Source organism: Cavia porcellus, unplaced genomic scaffold (assembly GCF_034190915.1).
Source record: "Cavia porcellus strain 051 isolate PalLab524CR breed Dunkin Hartley unplaced genomic scaffold, mCavPor4.1 scaffold_20, whole genome shotgun sequence".
NCBI classification, from domain to species: domain Eukaryota; kingdom Metazoa; phylum Chordata; class Mammalia; order Rodentia; family Caviidae; genus Cavia; species Cavia porcellus.
Genome location: NW_026947503.1, coordinates 61,793,725 through 61,813,096, shown reverse-complemented (window position 1 = coordinate 61,813,096; position 19,372 = coordinate 61,793,725). Strand labels below are relative to the sequence as shown.

General features: G+C 45.3%; 1 protein-coding gene across 2 annotated transcripts in view; it reads left to right on the top strand.

The window, feature by feature from the left end:
• Positions 1–7,413: 7,413 nt before the first annotated feature.
• Myom1 (myomesin 1) overlaps positions 7,414–19,372 on the top strand; it is a 114,184-nt gene continuing 102,225 nt past the window's right edge. Inside the window, exons 1-2 of one of the 2 annotated variants that reach the window (XM_063231903.1) lie at positions 7,414–7,772; positions 11,353–11,681. In XM_063231903.1, the coding sequence (XP_063087973.1) occupies positions 11,380–11,681 (302 nt within the window). In that variant the 5' untranslated portion in view covers positions 7,414–7,772; positions 11,353–11,379. The remainder of the gene's footprint in view (positions 7,773–11,352; positions 11,682–19,372) is intronic. The other variant, XM_013146700.2, reaches the window with a different exon arrangement.

Here is a 19,372-nt window from a genome sequence, read left to right as displayed (position 1 = left end):
AAAGATAGGTGGGAACTGGAGATTCACCTTTGCTGATCTGTAGGCTAGTTCTCACTTTAAAAAGAGACATGCTATTGTTTTTGTGAACACAGTGCATGTTCGTTGTTGGAGACAAGGCTCTATAGCTCTCTCCAGTTTCTGTACATCTTCCAAGAAGACCTGTGGCTTCCCCTGGTTCCACAGGGCTGTTGGGATCACAAGCAGCCTTTGGAAATAGCAAAAATGTCTCCCTCTGCAGCAAAGGGCAGGCACACTTGATAATCATTGCAAAGTATTCAGGTTCCCTAGGCTAAAGCAAAGATTTTTCCCCCCTACAAAGCAAACACTGTGAAAATGGGGATCCCTTGGTCATTTTCATGGCATTGCCTTGTGGGGACTGGGAATCAGCTGACAGGTGCAGACTATGCTCTGACCACTGCCATTGCTGGGGACAGTAAAGCCCCGTGTGACCCAGAGGTCATCAGCATCCATGAGCTGGAGCAGACTAACTTCTTAACTTGCACAGAGAGTACAAACTCTTCCTGGTTGAATATGCACAATATTAAATTTACCATCTTCACCATTTTTAAGGGTGCAGCTCATGCATCCATCACCTCTACCCATCTCCAGAACTGTTGCCATTTTGCAGAATTCAAACTCTGGACCCAATAAACAATAATTCCCTGTTACACCTCCCCCAGCCACTGGTTATCTTTGTTTAATGTCTTTATAAATTGGCTATTCTAAGTATATCATATAAGTGGTATTTGGCATTTTGTGTCTGCCTTCTTCTTAGGTCTCAAGGTCCATCTGCTTTGTAGCATATGTCCTGATTTCATCCCTTTTTTAGGTTGAATAACATTCCATTGTATGTGTATATACATAATGGTTATTGATACTACTGTATTTATTTTAAAAATAAAGCCAAGTGCCATGCACAGACTGCTGTGAGGAGAACCAGACTCTAACCCTTTCCTGTGAGTCAGCACCATTCGTGGATTATGGAGGAGGAGAACAAGAAGCCAAGCCCTCCCTGCAAGTTGGCACCATGCGTGGGCCACTGTGGGGTGAACCAGATGCCAGCCCTTCTAGCATGCAGGCTGGGAGACAAGAAGAGCCAAGCTCTTCCCACTCCCTGGAAGCAACTGGCTGATCTGGAGAAAAAGGCTGCAATGATAACTATTGAGGTAAAACACAACTTAATGCTTGTAGTGTTTAGTGTTTCACTGACTCTGCAGGCCTAAAACTGGCAGTCTGATCATCTGTTCAGAGGATAACAGTATGCAGTATAGCATCTAGGGGGATCTCCTTCTGAAAGTGGTAGCCATTTTTAATTCCCTGTTATCTGTTTTTGAAGCCCTATATCATTTTCATTGTTTTGTTGGGTTGGATTTTATTCTGCCTTGTTTGATTTTATTATATATCTGATAGCATAGGCAGCTATTTCAAAGATAACAAGACATATTATGGTGGCCATTTTTGATTTACTCTTGTTATGAAGTCCTCTGTCACACTGTTTTGTTTTGATTGGCTTTATTTTGTTTTGTTTTGCTTTGTTTTATTCTCTTTAAAATAAAAAATTTTAAATAGCCAAAAAGAAAGAAAGAAAATGAAAGATAGAACATCTCATCATTTGGAAGTAATGTCCATTCATATTGGGTGAGCATCACCCCAAACATCTGTTTATGAATAAGTAGAAAAACAGGCAGGTAGAAGTCACATCAGGACATGGGCCCTGGTGCCTTTTTCTAATACCGACAGCTCCTCTGACTGAGCTGCGGACAGGGAGGCTTCTAGTTCAGTGCTTGGCCGGACCCCAAGGTCTCTGCTCCAGCCCTGAGCCGCACAGGTGACTGGGAGAGACTCAAAGCTGTCCTCCTCAGCCGGTCAGCCCACCCTTTGCCACACTGACTCCTAGCTCCTGGCTGTCGTGCCTGGTTCTGAGTTTCTGGGGAGGTCAGCGTCCCCCTTTGCCTCTGCATCAAGAGCATCCATGAAGGGCACTCGCTACCTGCCCTCCTTCAGTTTGGGGCAGTATTTTATCCATTTGCCCTGGGTCAGCAGTCCTGGGTCAGGTTCGCTGTAACATCCAGAGGCTTCCTACCCCTCTCTGATAGGTTTGGAGAAGGTTCTTGTGATGGAGAAAAGAGCTCTGGAGAGGAGAAAGGTGGGTGGCTAGAAAATAGTAGAACATAATTCCATTATGCAGTTGCATCTGCACAATTCCACAGAAAGCCAAGGCCTCCATGGAATTGTTTGTGCCCTCTGGTGGCCTGGATTCCAATTTAGGGACAGTGCAGTAGGCCAGGAGCTGAGTAGGCATTAGAGCCACACTGTCAGGCTTGCCTCTTCCCAGAACCACTGGCCAGACCAGGGATTCTCGCCATGCTCAGCTGAGGAGAGAGCTTCAGCGGGTCCCTCGCAGCCTGGAGGGCCTGATGCAAGGCAGGGACTGTATGGGCTTCATTTCACCATTGTCAAATACAGGTGAGGCTGACGAGCTCTAATGTTACGTCTACATCTAGTTCCTCTAGTTTACAGCTGATTCATTTAACAGGGGAAACTTACCTTCTGAGAGTAGTCCTAGTATAAGACGTGGGTTAGTTTAGGCAGCTAGCAGGACACAGGGCCTAAGAGGGAGGCAGGGTGGTCAGCCCTGGGGGCTGGGGGTTAGCTCAGTGGCTCAAGTGCTTACCTGCTACGTGTGACTTTGGTCTCCTTACCAAAAAAAAAATACCTTGGAAAGCAGTTCCTCCAGTGGAATGGACTGAAACCCCTCCCTACACCCAGGGTTGAGTTTCAAGAAATTTAAAAATGCAAAAGAATCGATTTTCCTTTAAATGTAGTTTCCTTTAAACTCTGCACGCTGAGTTTAGAAAGGATGAGTCCCAACTGGTCATCTTAAACACAGCCACACCACCTGTAAGAGGTGACCACTGGAGGTCAGGCAGATTCCCCTTAGAGTCTGTGCAGAGAGCTCACGTGATACCCTACAGTCTGGGACCTTTCTAGTTTCCAGGAGCTTTCTTTAGTCTTACACTGTCAATAATCCTTCTCCTTTAACTTCCTTTATGTCTGTGGTTTCATTCTTCTACATTGTGAGGCAACAAAGTGATCGCTTTATTACAGTAATAGCTGTTGCATGGGCTCTGCCTTCTAATCTGTTCCACCATCATGCCCTCCTCGTAATATTCAGGCTTGAGAAATGATCACCTCAAGTTCAAGGACATTTTGGGTAATCAAGTAAGACCCTGTCTCAAAATAAAATATAATCAGGATTCGGCATGTGGCTCAGCAACGGAGTACCCCTTGGTTCAGTTCCTAGTACCCCCCCCCCACACACACACACAGACACACATTGGATTGAAACACCTTTCTGTATTACTTTCAGTATAGGAGGAATTCAAGTTCTGAAGTATTTCTTAGGAAGGAGCATTTCCGAGGTGAGCTGTCAACTATATGCAGACTTTTGAAGCAGCAAAGGTTTATCTACTACCCTCCCCAAATTGCTCCACAAAGGATGTTTCTGATCAGCTTGTTATCAAGGCAAGAGTAGAATACTATTTTTGGATTGATAGTATAGGTCATTAGAGTTAGGATCACCTTAGAGATCATCTAGCCTCAATATTTCATATAGTTGAAAAAAATCGAGCTTCATAAAGGTGATATGACTTTTGAAAGTCACTCAATAAGCAAGAAGACTAGATAGATGCCAGGCGCTCTCCTCTAACTCACGTGTGTGCACACACACACGTGTATGTGTGTAACAGGCAACTGTGGGAGGATACAGTTCAGCTCCCCTGTGTCCATAACTATCCTATGGTTAACTTAGAACTATAACTTTCAAAACAGCTGTCTAAACAACTGAAGCTTCTGTTGAAAGTGTCTGCACTGGAGAAATACTGGTTAGACTTTGGAAGTTCATGATTATAGGTCCTAACACTCTTTTTTGCCCTCCCCATACCTAGCACAAGTCTGGATTTTGTCCTTTTGGTTTGTACCTTTTAAAGGTGAGAGATCTGTTCTGGTTTTGCATTGTAGAGATGTAAGAGCTAACCACATCTTCTGCCATCCCACGGTACCATAGTTATCCTGAAGGAACCACTGTCTTCTCAGCTGTATAGATGCCACTTCAAGGGTGTGAGTTAGTCACCGCTATACCCGGAGCATAGCACCATAGCTAAAATGCTGGTGGGTTTTCAATAAATGCTTTAAGGACTGAACTGAGTAAATGCAAGTGTTTATTTTTACATATTGTAGTTACAGATTTTATTTGCTAGTTAAGACGAGCAACTTAAGGCAAAACTTGCTTAACATTTGAAATTTAATTTTGTTTTCTTTGTATTTCATTTTTAAAAGCATATTTCTTTTATTTATTCCCTCGTGTACGGAGCAGTGAGGAACTAAGTGGAACACACTCTCCCATGGCTTGAGGTCGCCCTGGGGCTGAGGGTTTACAGAGGACACCCGTGTTGCCCTTGGAAGGCCATTTCGCATGTCTAATTTCTTACCAGCAAGGTGTCACTGGGTGCTGCAACCAGGTATGACAACAAGTAGGTGGACGTGGGGGCCCAGAGATCTCTGAAAGAACTGCATCTGTGTCACCACAGGTGATTGATCTCTGCAAATGACTTGGCCTCTCAAAGGCTTGATTCCTTTATCTGTTTGACTGAGCTAATGTCACTTCCCTCATGGGTCGTGTTTATGAAATGCCTGTCCCAGTGTCTGGGTGTGATAGGTCCTCGGCACTGTTCACTGTCACTGTCGTCAGGAAAGTAATCGTATCACCCCAGTAAGAATGGCTGTTATCAAGAAGACAATGCTGAGTGTCAAGGAGGAGGTAAAGAAGCGAGACCCCTTGCACGCTGTTACCAAAAATGTAAGTTAGAACAGCCACTGTGGAAAGTAGTGTGGCAGTTCCTTAAAAGGTGAGAAATAGAAGAAATAGAAGTCCCCCTACTGAATGCCCACCCAAAGGAAAGGAAACCTGCGTGTGGAAGACAACTGCACCCTGACATCCACTGCGGCACTGTCCACAGTTGCTTCAGGATGGACGTGACCAGCGTGCTCTTCACGTGATGCACGTGTACAGAAAATGTACACATGCACAACAGAATCCATGAAAAATACAGAATTCTGTCATTTGCAACAACACAGATGGAACTGCAGATCCTTCTGTCGAATGAAATAGGCCAGGCTCAGGAACATGTGTGTTGCATGATCTTACTCACGTGTGGAACCAGAAAAAATTGATGTGATAGAAATTGAAAGTCCAGGGCCAGGGATTTAGCTCAGTGGTTTAAGCACCTGCCTGGCAAACGCAAGGTTGCAAGTTCAATCCCAGGTACCAAAAAAAAAAAAAAAAGAAAGAAAGAAATTGAAAGTCCAGCACTTACTTCTGGAGGCTGAGGAGAGCAGCAGGAAGGGAGAGATGAGGAGGGGGGACCAGTGTACCAAGTTACAGTTAGATAGGAGCAAGAAGTTCTGTCCTCAGCAGAACGACTAGCCATGATTATGATCACTGTATTTCAATCAGCTAGAGAGGATTTTGAATATTTTCATCCTAAAAGAATTGTGTTTGAGGAGACATGTTTATTGTGATTTAAACACTGCGCAATAAATTGAAACATCACTACCCCTTTACCATGTACATTTTATGCAGTAATTAAAAACAAATTTAAGGTCAGAATATTTGAAAAGAAAGTCTGTTCCATATTTGATAGATCTAAGGGTGATCACTTGTCAGAACACATGCCCCCATATCGCAATATCAGTCTCTTTACTACATTGACTCTGAACAATGAATTGATTTTTAAGTTTATTTTATTTTATTTTATTTTATTTTATTTTTTAAATGTATTTATTTTGGAGGCCTAAACAGTCTTTACCGGGCTCAGACCAGGAGTCTGTGGGTCTTGAGGGGCCTCTGAACTTGCTGATTTTCTTCTCCACTTTCTTTTCAGCCTGTTTCTATAGCTTCATAATCTGCCTCTTCTTGCGATAATGGACCTTGGCTTTCTCCTCCTCCTTGTCCTCCAAGGTGGCTATCACTTCCTGGCACTTCCACCCAACCTCATGGGCCAGGCAGCCCAGGCAGGCGAACTTCCTCACAGCTTCAGGCGCAACCTCAGGAGCAGCAGCAGGAGCCCCATCCGCTTTTTCCTGTCGTAGGTGGCCTGGCCTCGCTTGGTCTTGTGGGGCAGCACTCCTTGCACAGAGCACCAGAAGGGAACAACAAACTTCTGTTATTCCTTTTACTAATAATAGTGGCCCCTGGTGAATGTTAGAGTTTTTCAGCACAATAAAGGAGCAGAATATAGAAGTAAAAGTGGCCTTTATTCCAAGGATGCGGTGAGGAGTTCATAGCCGGGAGCGGCCTGGGTTTTCCTCTGGGTTACCCTGGATGTGGGGAACGGGCATATGTAACTTTGGGGGGGGGTGCTTAGGGCAGGCATTGATGGCGCACGAGGAGCTGACTGGAATTTTCTCTGTGTGCACTGGGAAAGGAAAAAGGAAGTTGTATTAGGGGAAGGAGGAAGTGACCTCAAGGTAAACATCCCCAATTTGGCCCTCCACTGCCATAATGTCCTGTGCTTTATTCTAGGGCAAAACTCTTTCGGTGAGTAACCTTTATGTTGTGATGGTCTCTGGCTAAGTGCTCTGTCTTCATCCTTACGGTTAATTTCCACAGCAGTCCTGTACCTGGGACACTATTATCTCATTCTTTCAGAGAAACAAACTGAAGTGTAGGCAGGAGAGGGAATCTGCTTCAGGTCACATGACTATGAGAGGGCACCCATGGACTAGAATCTGGCTGGCGCTTGAGTCCACGGTGAGGTTCTAACTACAGACTACACCTCCTCGTTGGTTACACCATCTGAAAAACAGGCTCTCGTGTTAGTGACACTGACCCTACTCTGAGTTTAGGGAAGATAAAACGCTGACTTCCAGCCAGGTCTGATTGTGCATGTCAAAATTCCAGCACTCTGGGAGGCTGAAGCAGGAGGATCACAATTTCAAATCCTGCTTGAGCAATTTAGGGAGGCCCTGTCTCAAGAAGTTAAAAAAGGCTGGGGATATAGCTCAGTACAAAGGCCCTTAGTTCAGTAACCTCCCCCCAAAATCCTTCTCAAAAGGATTTACTTAAGGAGCAGACCTGCTTTATAATTTCCCTGAAATGAGAGAAACAGTCACTTGTATGTTGTAGGCCAAAACCAGCACCACACACAACTAGTTCTTGTTCTGCCTCTAGCCAGCCTCGACTCCTTTCTCTCACATCGTATCTTTGAAAGGCATTACACATGTTGCTCACAGCACACCCGGAGCCCTATCTTGGCATTCCATGAAGTCCACTTGGAGAATCAGATTACTACACCTATTTTTAGCTCTCAACACAAATTGCTCTTCCCACACACTTGTGCATACTTAGTGATAGAGCGACACTGAGCATTGCTCCGACAGCCCCATGCAAATCCTGTCTTCGACTTGATCAGGCCGGAGCACTGCCTGGCATTGACGGGACCGCGTTACCTACCTACGCCTGTCCTCTTCTGGGGCTCCCCTCCCCATCTGCTGCTATATTTATCCGCCTGCTTGGCCATAAAAGGCTGGCTGTGAGGCCTGACATTCTGCTGCCTGACCACATGCCTTATTTTTGACCTGGCCCCCAGGCTCCTGTCTTCTGCCCTGCTGCTTAACTCTGCCTTGGATTCAGCCTAGCTGGGTTTTCATTGTCTCGTCCAGCCCCTCGCTGCGTCTTGACATCTCCACCACCGTGGGTCCTCTGGAAGCTGGTGAGTGTGGACCGGTGCAGGAAAAGGCGCCCAGGCAGCGCCTGCTCCTTCCATTCTCCGGTTCAGCAGTTTTCCCACAGAGATGTCAAAAGAGCAGAGAAACATGAATGCGAAGCTCCTGGAAGGGAAGCCAGGCCTGCAGGTGCCCTGGGCTTGGGAGGCTGTTCTCTCAAATCACCGTATTCTTTTTAAATCAGGTCGCTGTTGCTAGAACAATAAGTCCAGGTCTGTCTTAGATTCAGCTGCAAGTGTGAGTACTTCCCAAGGCACAGGTCAGAAATCTGGTTCCAATCTGCAGTGGCTGAGGGACAGGAAAGCCTGTGTTTTCCTCTCTCTGCCTGCTGTACTCAATTACGAAGTAAGCGAAAGGAGGCCGGGCAGTTCTGCAGTCAGCAGACTGTGATTCAGGGATTTTGCTCTGACCGCACAGAGTGGGTGGGTGCAGAGTGCTTTGTGCTGTCCTGAACTTGCGTCCACAAAAGTATTACCTCAAGATTGCAGATGTAGAATGCTTCCTAAATTCCCAGATTGTTTTCAGAAAGCAAATGTAGGCTTTAGAGAAACAGAAGACAATGAAATCCTCTTTCCTTCCAGCAAACTCTGTCATGTGTTGGGGGTAATCCTTGCTTACGTGGTGAAGTGGGAGCAGTTACACCTTCCGTCCAGAGGTCAGCCAGCGCTGGGGTTTAAAGTCAAACCCTGTTTACTTGTAGTAAACAATCTGCATGCATGGAAGATTAAATGAAGAATGGATGTACTGGGCAAAATTAGAATGGATAATATAATTGGGGCAAACTATTTAAAGATTTTATTTTGCAAGAATTATAGCATTTCAAATCATCTGGGTAGTGATTCACCTTTAACATAATACAAGGGAAACTCCTTTATTATTTATTTGGAAGTCATTCAAATAACATTTTCCATGGATAATGTGGTATGTATCATTATAGAGCTTACCTAATATCTTTATAGCTGCTTCACATAATTCTATATTTATATAGTCCAACTCTTGCACTATCATATATAACTATTCATTATGCAACAATAATTATTCCATATTTAATAGCTGAAAATAGCAATCTGTTTAACGAATGGAGCAAAGTGGCTTTGATAGCAGCTGTTTTTTTCCTCTTAGGAAATGCCATGTGGACTGATATCATCCATGAGACCTACGATAAATATTTCTGGAGTGAAGTTTGCTGAATTTTCTTCTCTAGGGAATAAATAGTGACCTTTTAAATAGTTTAAATAAAAGAAAGTTTGAAATTTGACAAAAAAATAAAATAATAATTTTAGAAGGAGTTACTCCTCAATAGTATTTTAAGAAAAACAGAGCTTGCTGGGGTTAAAAAAAAAAACCTTGAAAACTACTTTTTCTTATAAAACTTTAAAAGGACATTTCAGAACATGAACAAAAGCATTTTAAAAACAGGGTGGGGCCCTCAAGAAAACCATGATCTCATTCTAGGTTGTCCGTAGGACTGAGGCCCCATCCTTGAAGATTATTCGAGAACCCGATGCTAAGCAAACTTATCTTTGCCTTTCAGAACTGACACATCAGGTTCACAAAGCCAGCAGCCACCCAGAGGGCCGCCCACTCTCCTACTTCTTTATGTAGGAAGACAGGAAGACTTCAGCTTCCTAATCAGACAAATTCTTTTTCTGGTTTGAAACTATGCCTCTCTGAAGCGCCCCTGTAACTTGAGAGAGTTTGGATGTAACATCACCGCACTCCGGGACTCAGTCCTAGCACTTAATTTTCCATTTATAATTGTGCTCACCTGTTCCCTTGGCTTTTGTCACTATCTACACGCTGTCTCCCAAATGCAGGTATGCGTTTTAGACTCTGTACCCCAGTCAGGTATCCAGCCCCCACTAAACATCACCATCTGGAGGTCCAGCCAGCATCTCAAATGCAGAAAGTAGCTCATTGGCTCACGCTTGCCTGGTGTACATAATAAACAGAACCCCTGGTCCTGAGACGCAAACACAGATCAAGTTAAGCCATCTCCTGTTTGTCTGCCCCAAAGCTCCCCATCTCAGCTAATAGCAACTTCAGTCTTCCGGTTACAGGAGCCTTGGGGTTCTGTCTTTCATCTTTGGAACTTTCAGCAATGCTGCTGGTTCTGCCTTCAGGTCTTGTGCACACTCTGAACGCCTCTGGAGCTTTGTCTGCTAATTAGCCATCACTCCCCTGGACCACTGCAGTGGCCTCAGTGTATGTATTGAGCCGCCCTAAGGCCACCACAACAAAGTTCCAAGGGCCAGACAGCTTAGCCAACAGCAGTTTCCGTCCTTGCCAAAATCCGGGATCAGGATGGTTTTCTCTGAGGCCTCTCTTTGGCTGTGGATGACCCTCTTTACCTTGTGTTACCCCCTGCATAATCTTCCCTGACATGTGCCCCAATTTCTTTTTCTTCTGTGGATGTCAGTCATATTGGACTAGAACCCTCCTAGTGACCTCATCTGAATTTCTTTTCTAGGTCCCATCTCCAAATCAGTCACATTCTCAGGTAGCAGGGGCTGGGCCCCAAGCGTATGAATTTTCAGGAGCTATAACTCATCCCATAACAGCCTTCTGATGGATCTCCTGGCTTTCCTGTGGGTCTCTGAATAGTTTCTCCTTCAGACATCAGCAGAAGGGATCCTTAGGCTCTTGCAGTGGCTTCTTGGCACGTTCAGGGTAAAAGCCGAGGTCCTTTCTGTGGCCTCCAGGGCCCTGTACTCTCTGCCCCACACTCCCCACCCCTTGACATCTCTTGGCCACCCCAGCCCCTGCAGCCTCCCTGAGCTGCTCTTGCTCGGGGCCTTCACCTGGACTTTCCTGCTGGAGCCCTCTTCCCCAGGACCTTTTCCTGCTCAGATTCCACAGTCCAGCAAAGCCCCCCCACCCCACCCCACGAGCCTGTTGAAACCTGTGTCCAAATAAAAGCTAGATAATGTGGAACAGGGAGAGAGATCTTTTGCAAAAAGGCAGGGGGTGGGAAGAGAAGGACAAGGGAGGTAAAAAGAATTAAGATGTGTTACGTGCATGGGCCATCTCCCGATGAGGAATATCACCATTATGTATGGCAAGCACAGACTATTAAAAATAAAGTTAAAAAAATAAAATTATACCCTTCTCACTTTCCTGCTTTATGGGGCTTAAGCCAGTCTGATAGATCTGCTTTGCTTATTTTCTATACCAGATTCTTAGGCAGAGCCTCTGTGGGTTCAGTAGATGCTCATTAATTACTTATTGAATGAATACCACCTTACTCTCCATCATTGTTTATGAAGCCCCCATCTGGAGGAAATGCCAGAAAAGTACAGATAAGTGTTACGGGAGGGTCAGTGTAAAAAGCCACTGCTATCCAGGCTAGGGACAATCTGTCAAGCCCATCTAGATACGAAGGAGAAAAGAAGGCTCCATGGCAGGAGGAGACACAGTGGGAGTTTACTGGGTGACCACCTAAACTGACTTCACACCCTTTCCCGCCTACCCTCATAAAGATAAGTGTGCGACGTCTCACAGGTCGGCGTGGAGACTTTTGGTGGAATTTACTGCCCAGTTCACTCAAGAATCGCTGTCTTCCTGCAGGTTGCCCGCTTCCCTGAGAGGCACGAGATGGCCCTGCCTTTTTATCAGAGGTCCCAGCAGCACTACGACCTCAGCTACCGTGACAAGGACCTGCGCACCACCATGAGCCAGTACCAGCAGGAGAAGCAGCGCTCCGCCATCTACACGCACGGCTCTGCGGCCTACACCAGCCGCTCCTCGGCCGCCCACCGCCAGGAGTCCCAGGCCTCCAGCCGGGTGGCCTCCTCCTCGCAGCAGCAGGCCTCGCACTTCTCCTTCGGGGCTGAAGTCCAGCGCAAGGCCGCCTCGGCCTCGGCCTACGACTACGGCTACGGCTACTCCTCGCACGGGTAGGTCAGGCGCGGCCTCCCCACCCGGGAGGAGCCCGGTGCTCTGGAGACCCTCCCCAGTGGCTCTTCCTTTCTCCTCAAATAGGACAGCCAGACAGGAGTGGGGAGAGACTGTCCCGGGCAACCCGAGGCCTTTGTCGTTATGAGCCTTGCAGTTACCCTGGCGACATTTCTAGAAGCAGGGATCTTTGCCACAGGCAACTACAGCAGCAGCAGCAGCAGAGTTAGAAAATATCACTTCAGCGCTCACATTGGGTTTCCTGGCTCTTATGTTTCCTCGTAGGTGAGAAGCCTGCAGAGAATTTGCAATTCCCAGGTCACAGGAGACTACCAGACCACAGAGATGTGTCCATTGTTTTTCAATATCCAAAAGATAGTATTCAAAATTTTGAGTTATTAGACAAGCAGCAAATATTTTCTTTACCTGGAGCATTTTATTGAAAAACATAACCTTGTCTAAGTCAGTCCAAGAGCAATGGAAACAACCCAGTATTGTAACAAAATTAGATCCATCGGCCCATGGTAATGAGGGAGACAAGAATTACTTTAGGATTCTAGGAAGAGTGGAGTTTAGATGTCTGTCCGATCTGAAGGGCAAAGCCATGTCTCATTTCTTTAACAACAGAATTGAGACAAATTGTGTCTAAAACTACTCTGGTGGGCTTGGTCTGGGGTTGGAACGGAGACTGCTTTTCTGCATCAACAAGTGGCAGGCTCCTCCAGACAAGAGAGAAGCATTTCCATCTTGCTGAGGCATTTTCCAACAGTGACCTCACCGATAGTGGTGGATATCAGAACAGAAAGTTTCACGCTGAACCTGTAGCCAGGCACAGAAGGATGCAGGTGGTTACCATGGCACCGCCAAGCAGCAATTTCCCCGGGAGAAATGCCCTTCCTGTCCTGTGACTTTGCAGCTGGCTTTTCCACATCTGCTGGTCCAGCCTGACGAAAGTTGGGGAGGCATTATTTTCTCAACCCAAGACAGTGTTTGTTTGTTCATTATTCAGCAGGAAACATTTCATGAGCATTTAAAAACTGCTACAAGGTTCAGGGGGATTTTCACTAACGTCTCTAACCCACGGAGTAAACTGCTGATTTCAAAAAGTCAACATTTCTGGGCTGTGTAGTTGATATACCTGGTGCTTCTAATGCTCTTCTGGCAAAAATGGCATTTTTGTTATGATTTTGTCTTCCAAAACTGAGTTGACAAAATATCTGGCAGGGAAACTGGAACAAGCATTTATTTATCTCTAGGCATCTAGAGAGCTACTGAGGAAGTTGCAGTGTGGTTTATCTGAATAGCCGTGCAGAAGCCTGTCGGGCAGAAGCTCCTAAATGTCAGTCGGGTTTCAGCAGCGCCTGATCCACAGCTGTCACCTGCAGGGGCCTCCTGGCAGAGCTGAGGCTGCTGGGCTTACCTGGAAGGCCACGTGGCTCTGAAGTCCCATTTCAAGCAGAACAGGATTGTTTTGTACTCTGGATGGCGGAGGCCGTGTTCTGCCAGAGGATACTCGTGAGGCTCTCATGTTGGCTGCATGTATGGAAAGACTGTCACCGAGGGGATATTTGTTTCTCTTAGTGCTTGCTTCAAATGAATTGTCTTCCAAGGAAAAGTTGGGGGGAATGAACACTGTGTGCACGCCAGCCTCGTTTCATGCTCCTGAAAAATGTTCCGTGGAGAGGTTCAAGAACCTCATTTAGGAAAGCAGCTGTCTGGTAATAGAGGAGGATTACGTTTTCCTGGACTCTGTGTGCCAGTTTATAAAAGATGAGTATTTCATGCAGTTGTCACCATAACTTTTCTTTTTTTTTTTTCACCATAACTTTTCATGTGCTTATTTTGTTTTCCCAGTATGGAGGAATTTATAGAATTTTACGTGCTTGCATTTTTAAATTATCTTTATCTCTTCAGCTCTTTTGCTAAATTTATTTTAAATTTCTAAAAGTATTCTGCAATTTATATGATATGCATATATATTCATAATCTGATATATTACCTCCAACATTAATAATTGATCTTTTAAATATATTTTATTCAGAACACATTTGCTATATGTAATCTTTGAATAGTTAGCCATTTTACCTATAAAAACCATAGATAACTGAATTTCTCTGGGAAATAAACTAGAAAAATGCAGTCATTTTTCTGTGTCAACACTTCAGCTCGTTTCTTGCTGCTATGTGTATATTTGTGCAGGCAGGTGGGTATTTATTAGTGTCTGCTATGTTTGAACAACTCAAGCTTTAGGCAGAAACACAGAGATAGAACTAGGACGGGAGGAAAATGCTGCCTGTTTTCCTTTGTATCATGCAATGTAAAAGACAAAGAAGGCCATCCTAATCCTGGAAGCATTTTATCTTCTTTTTTTAGACCTAGAACTAACAGGTGCTGGTAATATTTTTTGAGCAGTTCCAGATCTTATTCCAAATTGCTTCTGGGTGTCTGCAGGCATATTCAGAGTGAAATGACCTCTTCCCTCTAAAGGGCGTACACTACAGTACAGCACAGTATAGCACAGCACAGCACAGTACAGTTCCTCTTTGGGTTGGGAGCAGCATTGTTGATGGAGGCCCCCAGAGCTGGAAAAGCACCTCTGTGGGGTTCAGTTAGTAAAAAGTAGGCCTGGTCTATTTCTAGCCTCTGCTTTGTAGCTGGATGTCCAATGTTAAAGTGGAAACTATGGAGGGTTACGTGCGCTTGGGGCCTGGCTGACCTTCGAGGTCCTGGGAACAATGCTTCTCAGGGTCAGTGGGGTTGCAGCACAGGCTGGCTACTGACTAGGTTCTGGGCAGTGGGTTACACAGTAAATTCTGGAAGCCTTACTCCAGATGCCTTTATTGTTGGTCACAGTGAGAAAAAAAAAACCCCTAAAGAAAGCACAAAACTTCTTGGAGTGAAAAGATCATTCTTACACTAATAATCAACAGGCATCTTTAGGATTTAGCAGAGAAACGTTCATGACCACTTTGCTGCCTTTGCAAGGGTTTGAAACCTCTGTTCCTGAGTGGATTCCAACAGAGTTTTGGATGATTTGAGATTATCTAAGTGCAAACTCTGACACACTCTATCAATGTGTGCACAATTACATATGGAAGAGTTTCTGGGGAGACAGGGCGTCTCAGAGACCTCTGCAGCCTGACAAAGATCAGAGCCACTGCTCTCGTGAGTCTGCGTGGAAATTCTGGATGGCCCCACGTAAATAAGTTGGAAATAACAAAATGAATGATCTATTCATACTTGGTAAGGAGGAATTAATAACTTTCAAAGCCATGGATGAAAGGATTTAGAGTGTAACTCTTAACCCTCCACAGTAATGGAAAAAATTTAATGTTTAAAATTCAGCCCATATGAAGTAACTCAGCATGGCACTTTCTATGCTATGGAGTCTTTACAACAGCCCTGGGAAGTAGAAAGGATCATCCTCATCTAAGAGATAAGAGAAGTGAAAGCCAAGGTTATTAAGTGGCTTGTCCTCAGGAACAGAATACTAACCCGAACCCTCATCCAGTGGAAGTCTCCATCCTCTCCTCTGGTTCCCAAAGACAGGTTGTAGCCAGCAACTTCCCTCGGCCATAACACCATCAGATTTTTCTTGGAGCATCAACGTTTATTTTCGCATGGTTCTTACCTTTCATTTACCCATCTCATGCAGAAGCCATTGAGACCCAAAGAAACCAAGACTTAGAGCCAGGCATGGGGGTGCACACCTGTAATCCTAGCACTTGGAAGGCTGAGGTGGAAGATCGCAAGTTCGAGGCCAGCCTGAGCTGAGCTTTATAGTAAGTTGGAGGTGAACCTGAACTACAAAACAAACTTTCTTCAAAAAGAAGCGGGGAGGGGCTGGGCATTTAGCTCAGTGGCATAAGTGCTTGCCTGGCAAGTGCAAAGTCATGAGTTTGATCCCCAGCACCACCAAAAAAAAAAAAAAAAAAAAAAGAAGAAGAAGAAGAAAAGAAAAAATATTTAGAGCAGGGAACAATACATAGATGGACACAAAATCCAAGAAATTCCACTAAAGAAAATCTAAAGGGTGTTCATGAATGCCAAACACTCTAACCTGCTATTTAGAATTAACTCAGAGATGAAAAAGACTTTGAGTGACCTGGCTTGAGGGTTAAAAAGCTGAATGTTTCCCAGGGGACCCCAACTTTAACTGCTCTTCTCCTACAGTCGTGTCACCTGGGCTAATCCCCACGGGAGGTGCACACGTGACAACCTCCTATGAACCTACCAGAGTTGAACTGGGCATGATGCCGCACATCTGCCATCTGCACTCAGGAGGCTGAGGCAGAAGACTCACTGTGAATTTGAGGACAGCCTGAACTACATAGCAAGATCCTGTCCAAAAAACCAACAAGGTTGAAAGAACGAAACTACTAGAGCTTGGACATACCGTGGCAACATTCAAATTAGTTCTAATTCAGCCAGAAGATGCCAGTGCTAAAAAAGAGAGACCTCTAAGTACAACCCGGAACGAGCAGGACCTGAAAGTCACTCCATTTCCCACTCTAACAGGATTTCCAAATGTGTCGGTAATGGAGTCTACTGCCTTGGGAACATCTATTGTCCGACCTCTGCTACTGGCCGCAGATTAGTATCCATCGTCTGCATGTCCACTTCTAGACGTTATAGTGGGCTATGGATCGTCTTTGAGTCAAGCAGGCCCCCACTAGCGGTTAGGCATGTGACTTCAGACAATCTACTTAACTTCTCAGGTTCCTCCCTGTTAACGGAGGAAAGCAGTTCCTTGTGCTTTGAGGTCTAATAGAGGCAGTCGTGTAAGACGTTTAGCCAGTAGCTGGCTTTCGAGGAACATGCAGTGCATTTCAGGCTTTCTCCATCCCTTCAAGTATTTACACAGTGCCTCCTGGGTGCTGAGTTCTGATCCAGGTACTCAGGGTAAATTACTGAACACAGCATATTGAATTATGTTGAATTACATATTATGCTAGAAGGTATTAAATGTTACAGAAGCAATACAAATACATGGAAAGCTTATTTGTTAATTTTAAATCTTGTTCGGAGCCACTTCACAGTGGTCTCCATCAATTTGTGTTTTCTGGTGCTTGGTGAGGAAAGCACCCTGGAACAAGCAATCAGGTGTGCGGTTCAGGCTCCATTGTGGACTGAATTCATTGGAGTGGCTGAAGCTTTGGAGCTAGGAGAATAAACTGAGGGCCTCAGCTGCTGGCTAAGCACTCTGCCATCCACCCCTTTCCTACATCTCTGGGTTACAAAAAAGTATTGCGCCAGCAGACAGTTATGGGAAATGAAATGCACTTATCAGGGTTTGTGTTTGCTGCGGTTGGCTAGGGTTGGACCCTTGCAAAGCTCATGTTGAAATTCAGTCCCTGATGTCATAATGTGGAGAAGTGGTGGGACTTTAAAAAGTGTTTGGGACACCCAGGCTCTGTCCTTGTGGGGCAATTAGTGTGCACTCACTCACACTAATTACCTCGAGAAGAAGTCATGGATTTTCCGCCCCTGCCCAGTTGCCCTTCCACTTTTTTTGTTTGTGTGTTTGTTTTTTGGTACCAGGGATTGAACTCACAACTTCACGCTTGCCAGGCAAGCATCTATGCCACTGAGCTAAATCCTCAGCCCCTGCCCTTCCACTTTCCATCATGGTAACACAAGGCGTGGCTTCCAGCCTCTGGAACTGTGGGCTCATTAACCTCCATTCTTTATAAATTCCCAACCTGTAATGTTTCCTTAGAGCAGTAGAAAATGGCCAGTGGCAGTATTCTCACTGTTTTGTTGTTGTTGTTGTTGTTGTTGTTCCTCTAGAAATATTCTTATGGTCTAGAATTTAAGTAATATTTTAATTATTATACGTGAGGGGAAAATACTGTCATTTCCAGATAACAAAAATTGAAACACTCTGGGGTTTTCCTTGTGGTATTTAAGTACCAACAAAAGAACATCGCAGTACTTGTTTATGCTAGAAAGTTAGAGGAAAATCTAACAAACACAGAAAAACCAGTTTCTTACTAGAAATTGAACTCATGGCCAATTGAGCTGCACCTCCAACCCTCTGTATTTTTTATTTTGAGTCAGGCTAGGCTTCAAGTTGGAATCCTCCTGCCTCAGCCTCCCAGAATGCTGGGATTACAGGCTCAAGCCACCACACCTGGCCAGACTTACTTCTTTAAAAGGCAGCAGAGTCATGTTCTGAGCCTCAAAGGCCAATCCTGAATCTACAGCACATTCCTTGCCATGTATCAGTCTTGCAGCAGTCTTGCTGTCTGTAGAAGAAGAATGGGGAGTCTCACTCCCAGCAGGGCTAGTTTCATGGACTCAGCAGTTTCATATCAGCAGAGCTGTAGACTTGTTCTCTAGCAAGAAGGAACCAGCTTTTCATTCACTCAAGCACTCCCTTCCACAGACACAGACATAGGCTCCGTAAGAATTGGTTTGCCCTGAGTTTCCTATGCTTTGCAGTGAAAATATTGTCAGGTTCCTTTGCAAGTCCAAGCAGGCTTCTAGCTTGTCCCAGTGGGCATGGGGTGAGTTGGCCAAGGCAGGGCTAGGGCCATGCACTCACCTCGGGGCTCAAAGGTGAAACCTTAGCACTGTCCCCTCCGGGCTGTGGCCTCCACAGCCCACACCTTCTTGTTGATCAGACAGGGAGGTGCAAGCGACCTTCCCCACGGGATCTCTCAGAGATCTGTTGCAGCAGGGTGACCCTTCCCCTGCAGTTCCTTAGTGGACTGAGGAAGGTGGGATACCTCAGTCCTTGAGAGGGGTGACCCTCACGCAGTGTCTCTCAGCTACTATGCCCTCCCTGTGCATGGTGGGCATGAGGATCTGGGCTGCTCTGTAAGGGAGTGGGGAAGCCCGACTTCCCCAAGTCTTGGACAGCTCAGTCCACAAACAGCCTGAGGGTCCACAAGGCGTCCCTTGTGGGTGCTGTGCAGCCTCTCGTGTAACACAATGTTTGGGAAAAAGAAAGAGAAGCACATTCAGTTCCTGCTTAGAACTGTGGCTTGATCTAGGCTGCTTAAAGTAACTTCTGAAATAGAAATGGAGAAAGGCTGCAGGAGATCTAAATCTGTTTTATGCCCTCAGCCTTTCTAAAATATATGCTGGAATGTAGGTCAGCCCCCCATGGCATCGGCTTCCAAACCATGGCTGTACATTAGCTATAGAAAGTTACCCAGAAGGAAAGGAAAATGTCACTAGTCAGTAGCTATTTAAATCATGGGGAGAAAAACTAGAAGGGATGACATGTGGCCACAGTTCTAATTAAGTTTCAAAAACTGAAAGTGAGATATTTCCTTTTTGTAATACAGGCTGGCCTCGAACTCATGGCAATCCTCCTGTCTCAGCCTTCCAAGTGCTAGGATTACAGTTGTGTAGCACCACACCTGGCTGAAAGTGAGATGTTTCTATTGTCCAGAAAATGAGAGAGACAGAGACAGAGACAGAGAGACAAAGAAAGAGACAGAAACACAGAGAGAGAAAGAGAGACAGAGACAGACAGAGAGAGAAAGAGAGAGAGAGAGAGAGAGAGAGACAGAGACAGACACACAAAGAGAGAGGTAGAGACAGAGAGACAGAGATAGAAACACAAAGAGAGAGTGAAAGAGAGACAGAGACAGACACAGAGAGAAAGAAAGAGAAAGGGAGAGAGCGAGTGAATGTGTTAATTATACAACCCCTCCAAAAAATGAAAGGCCAGGGCATGTTT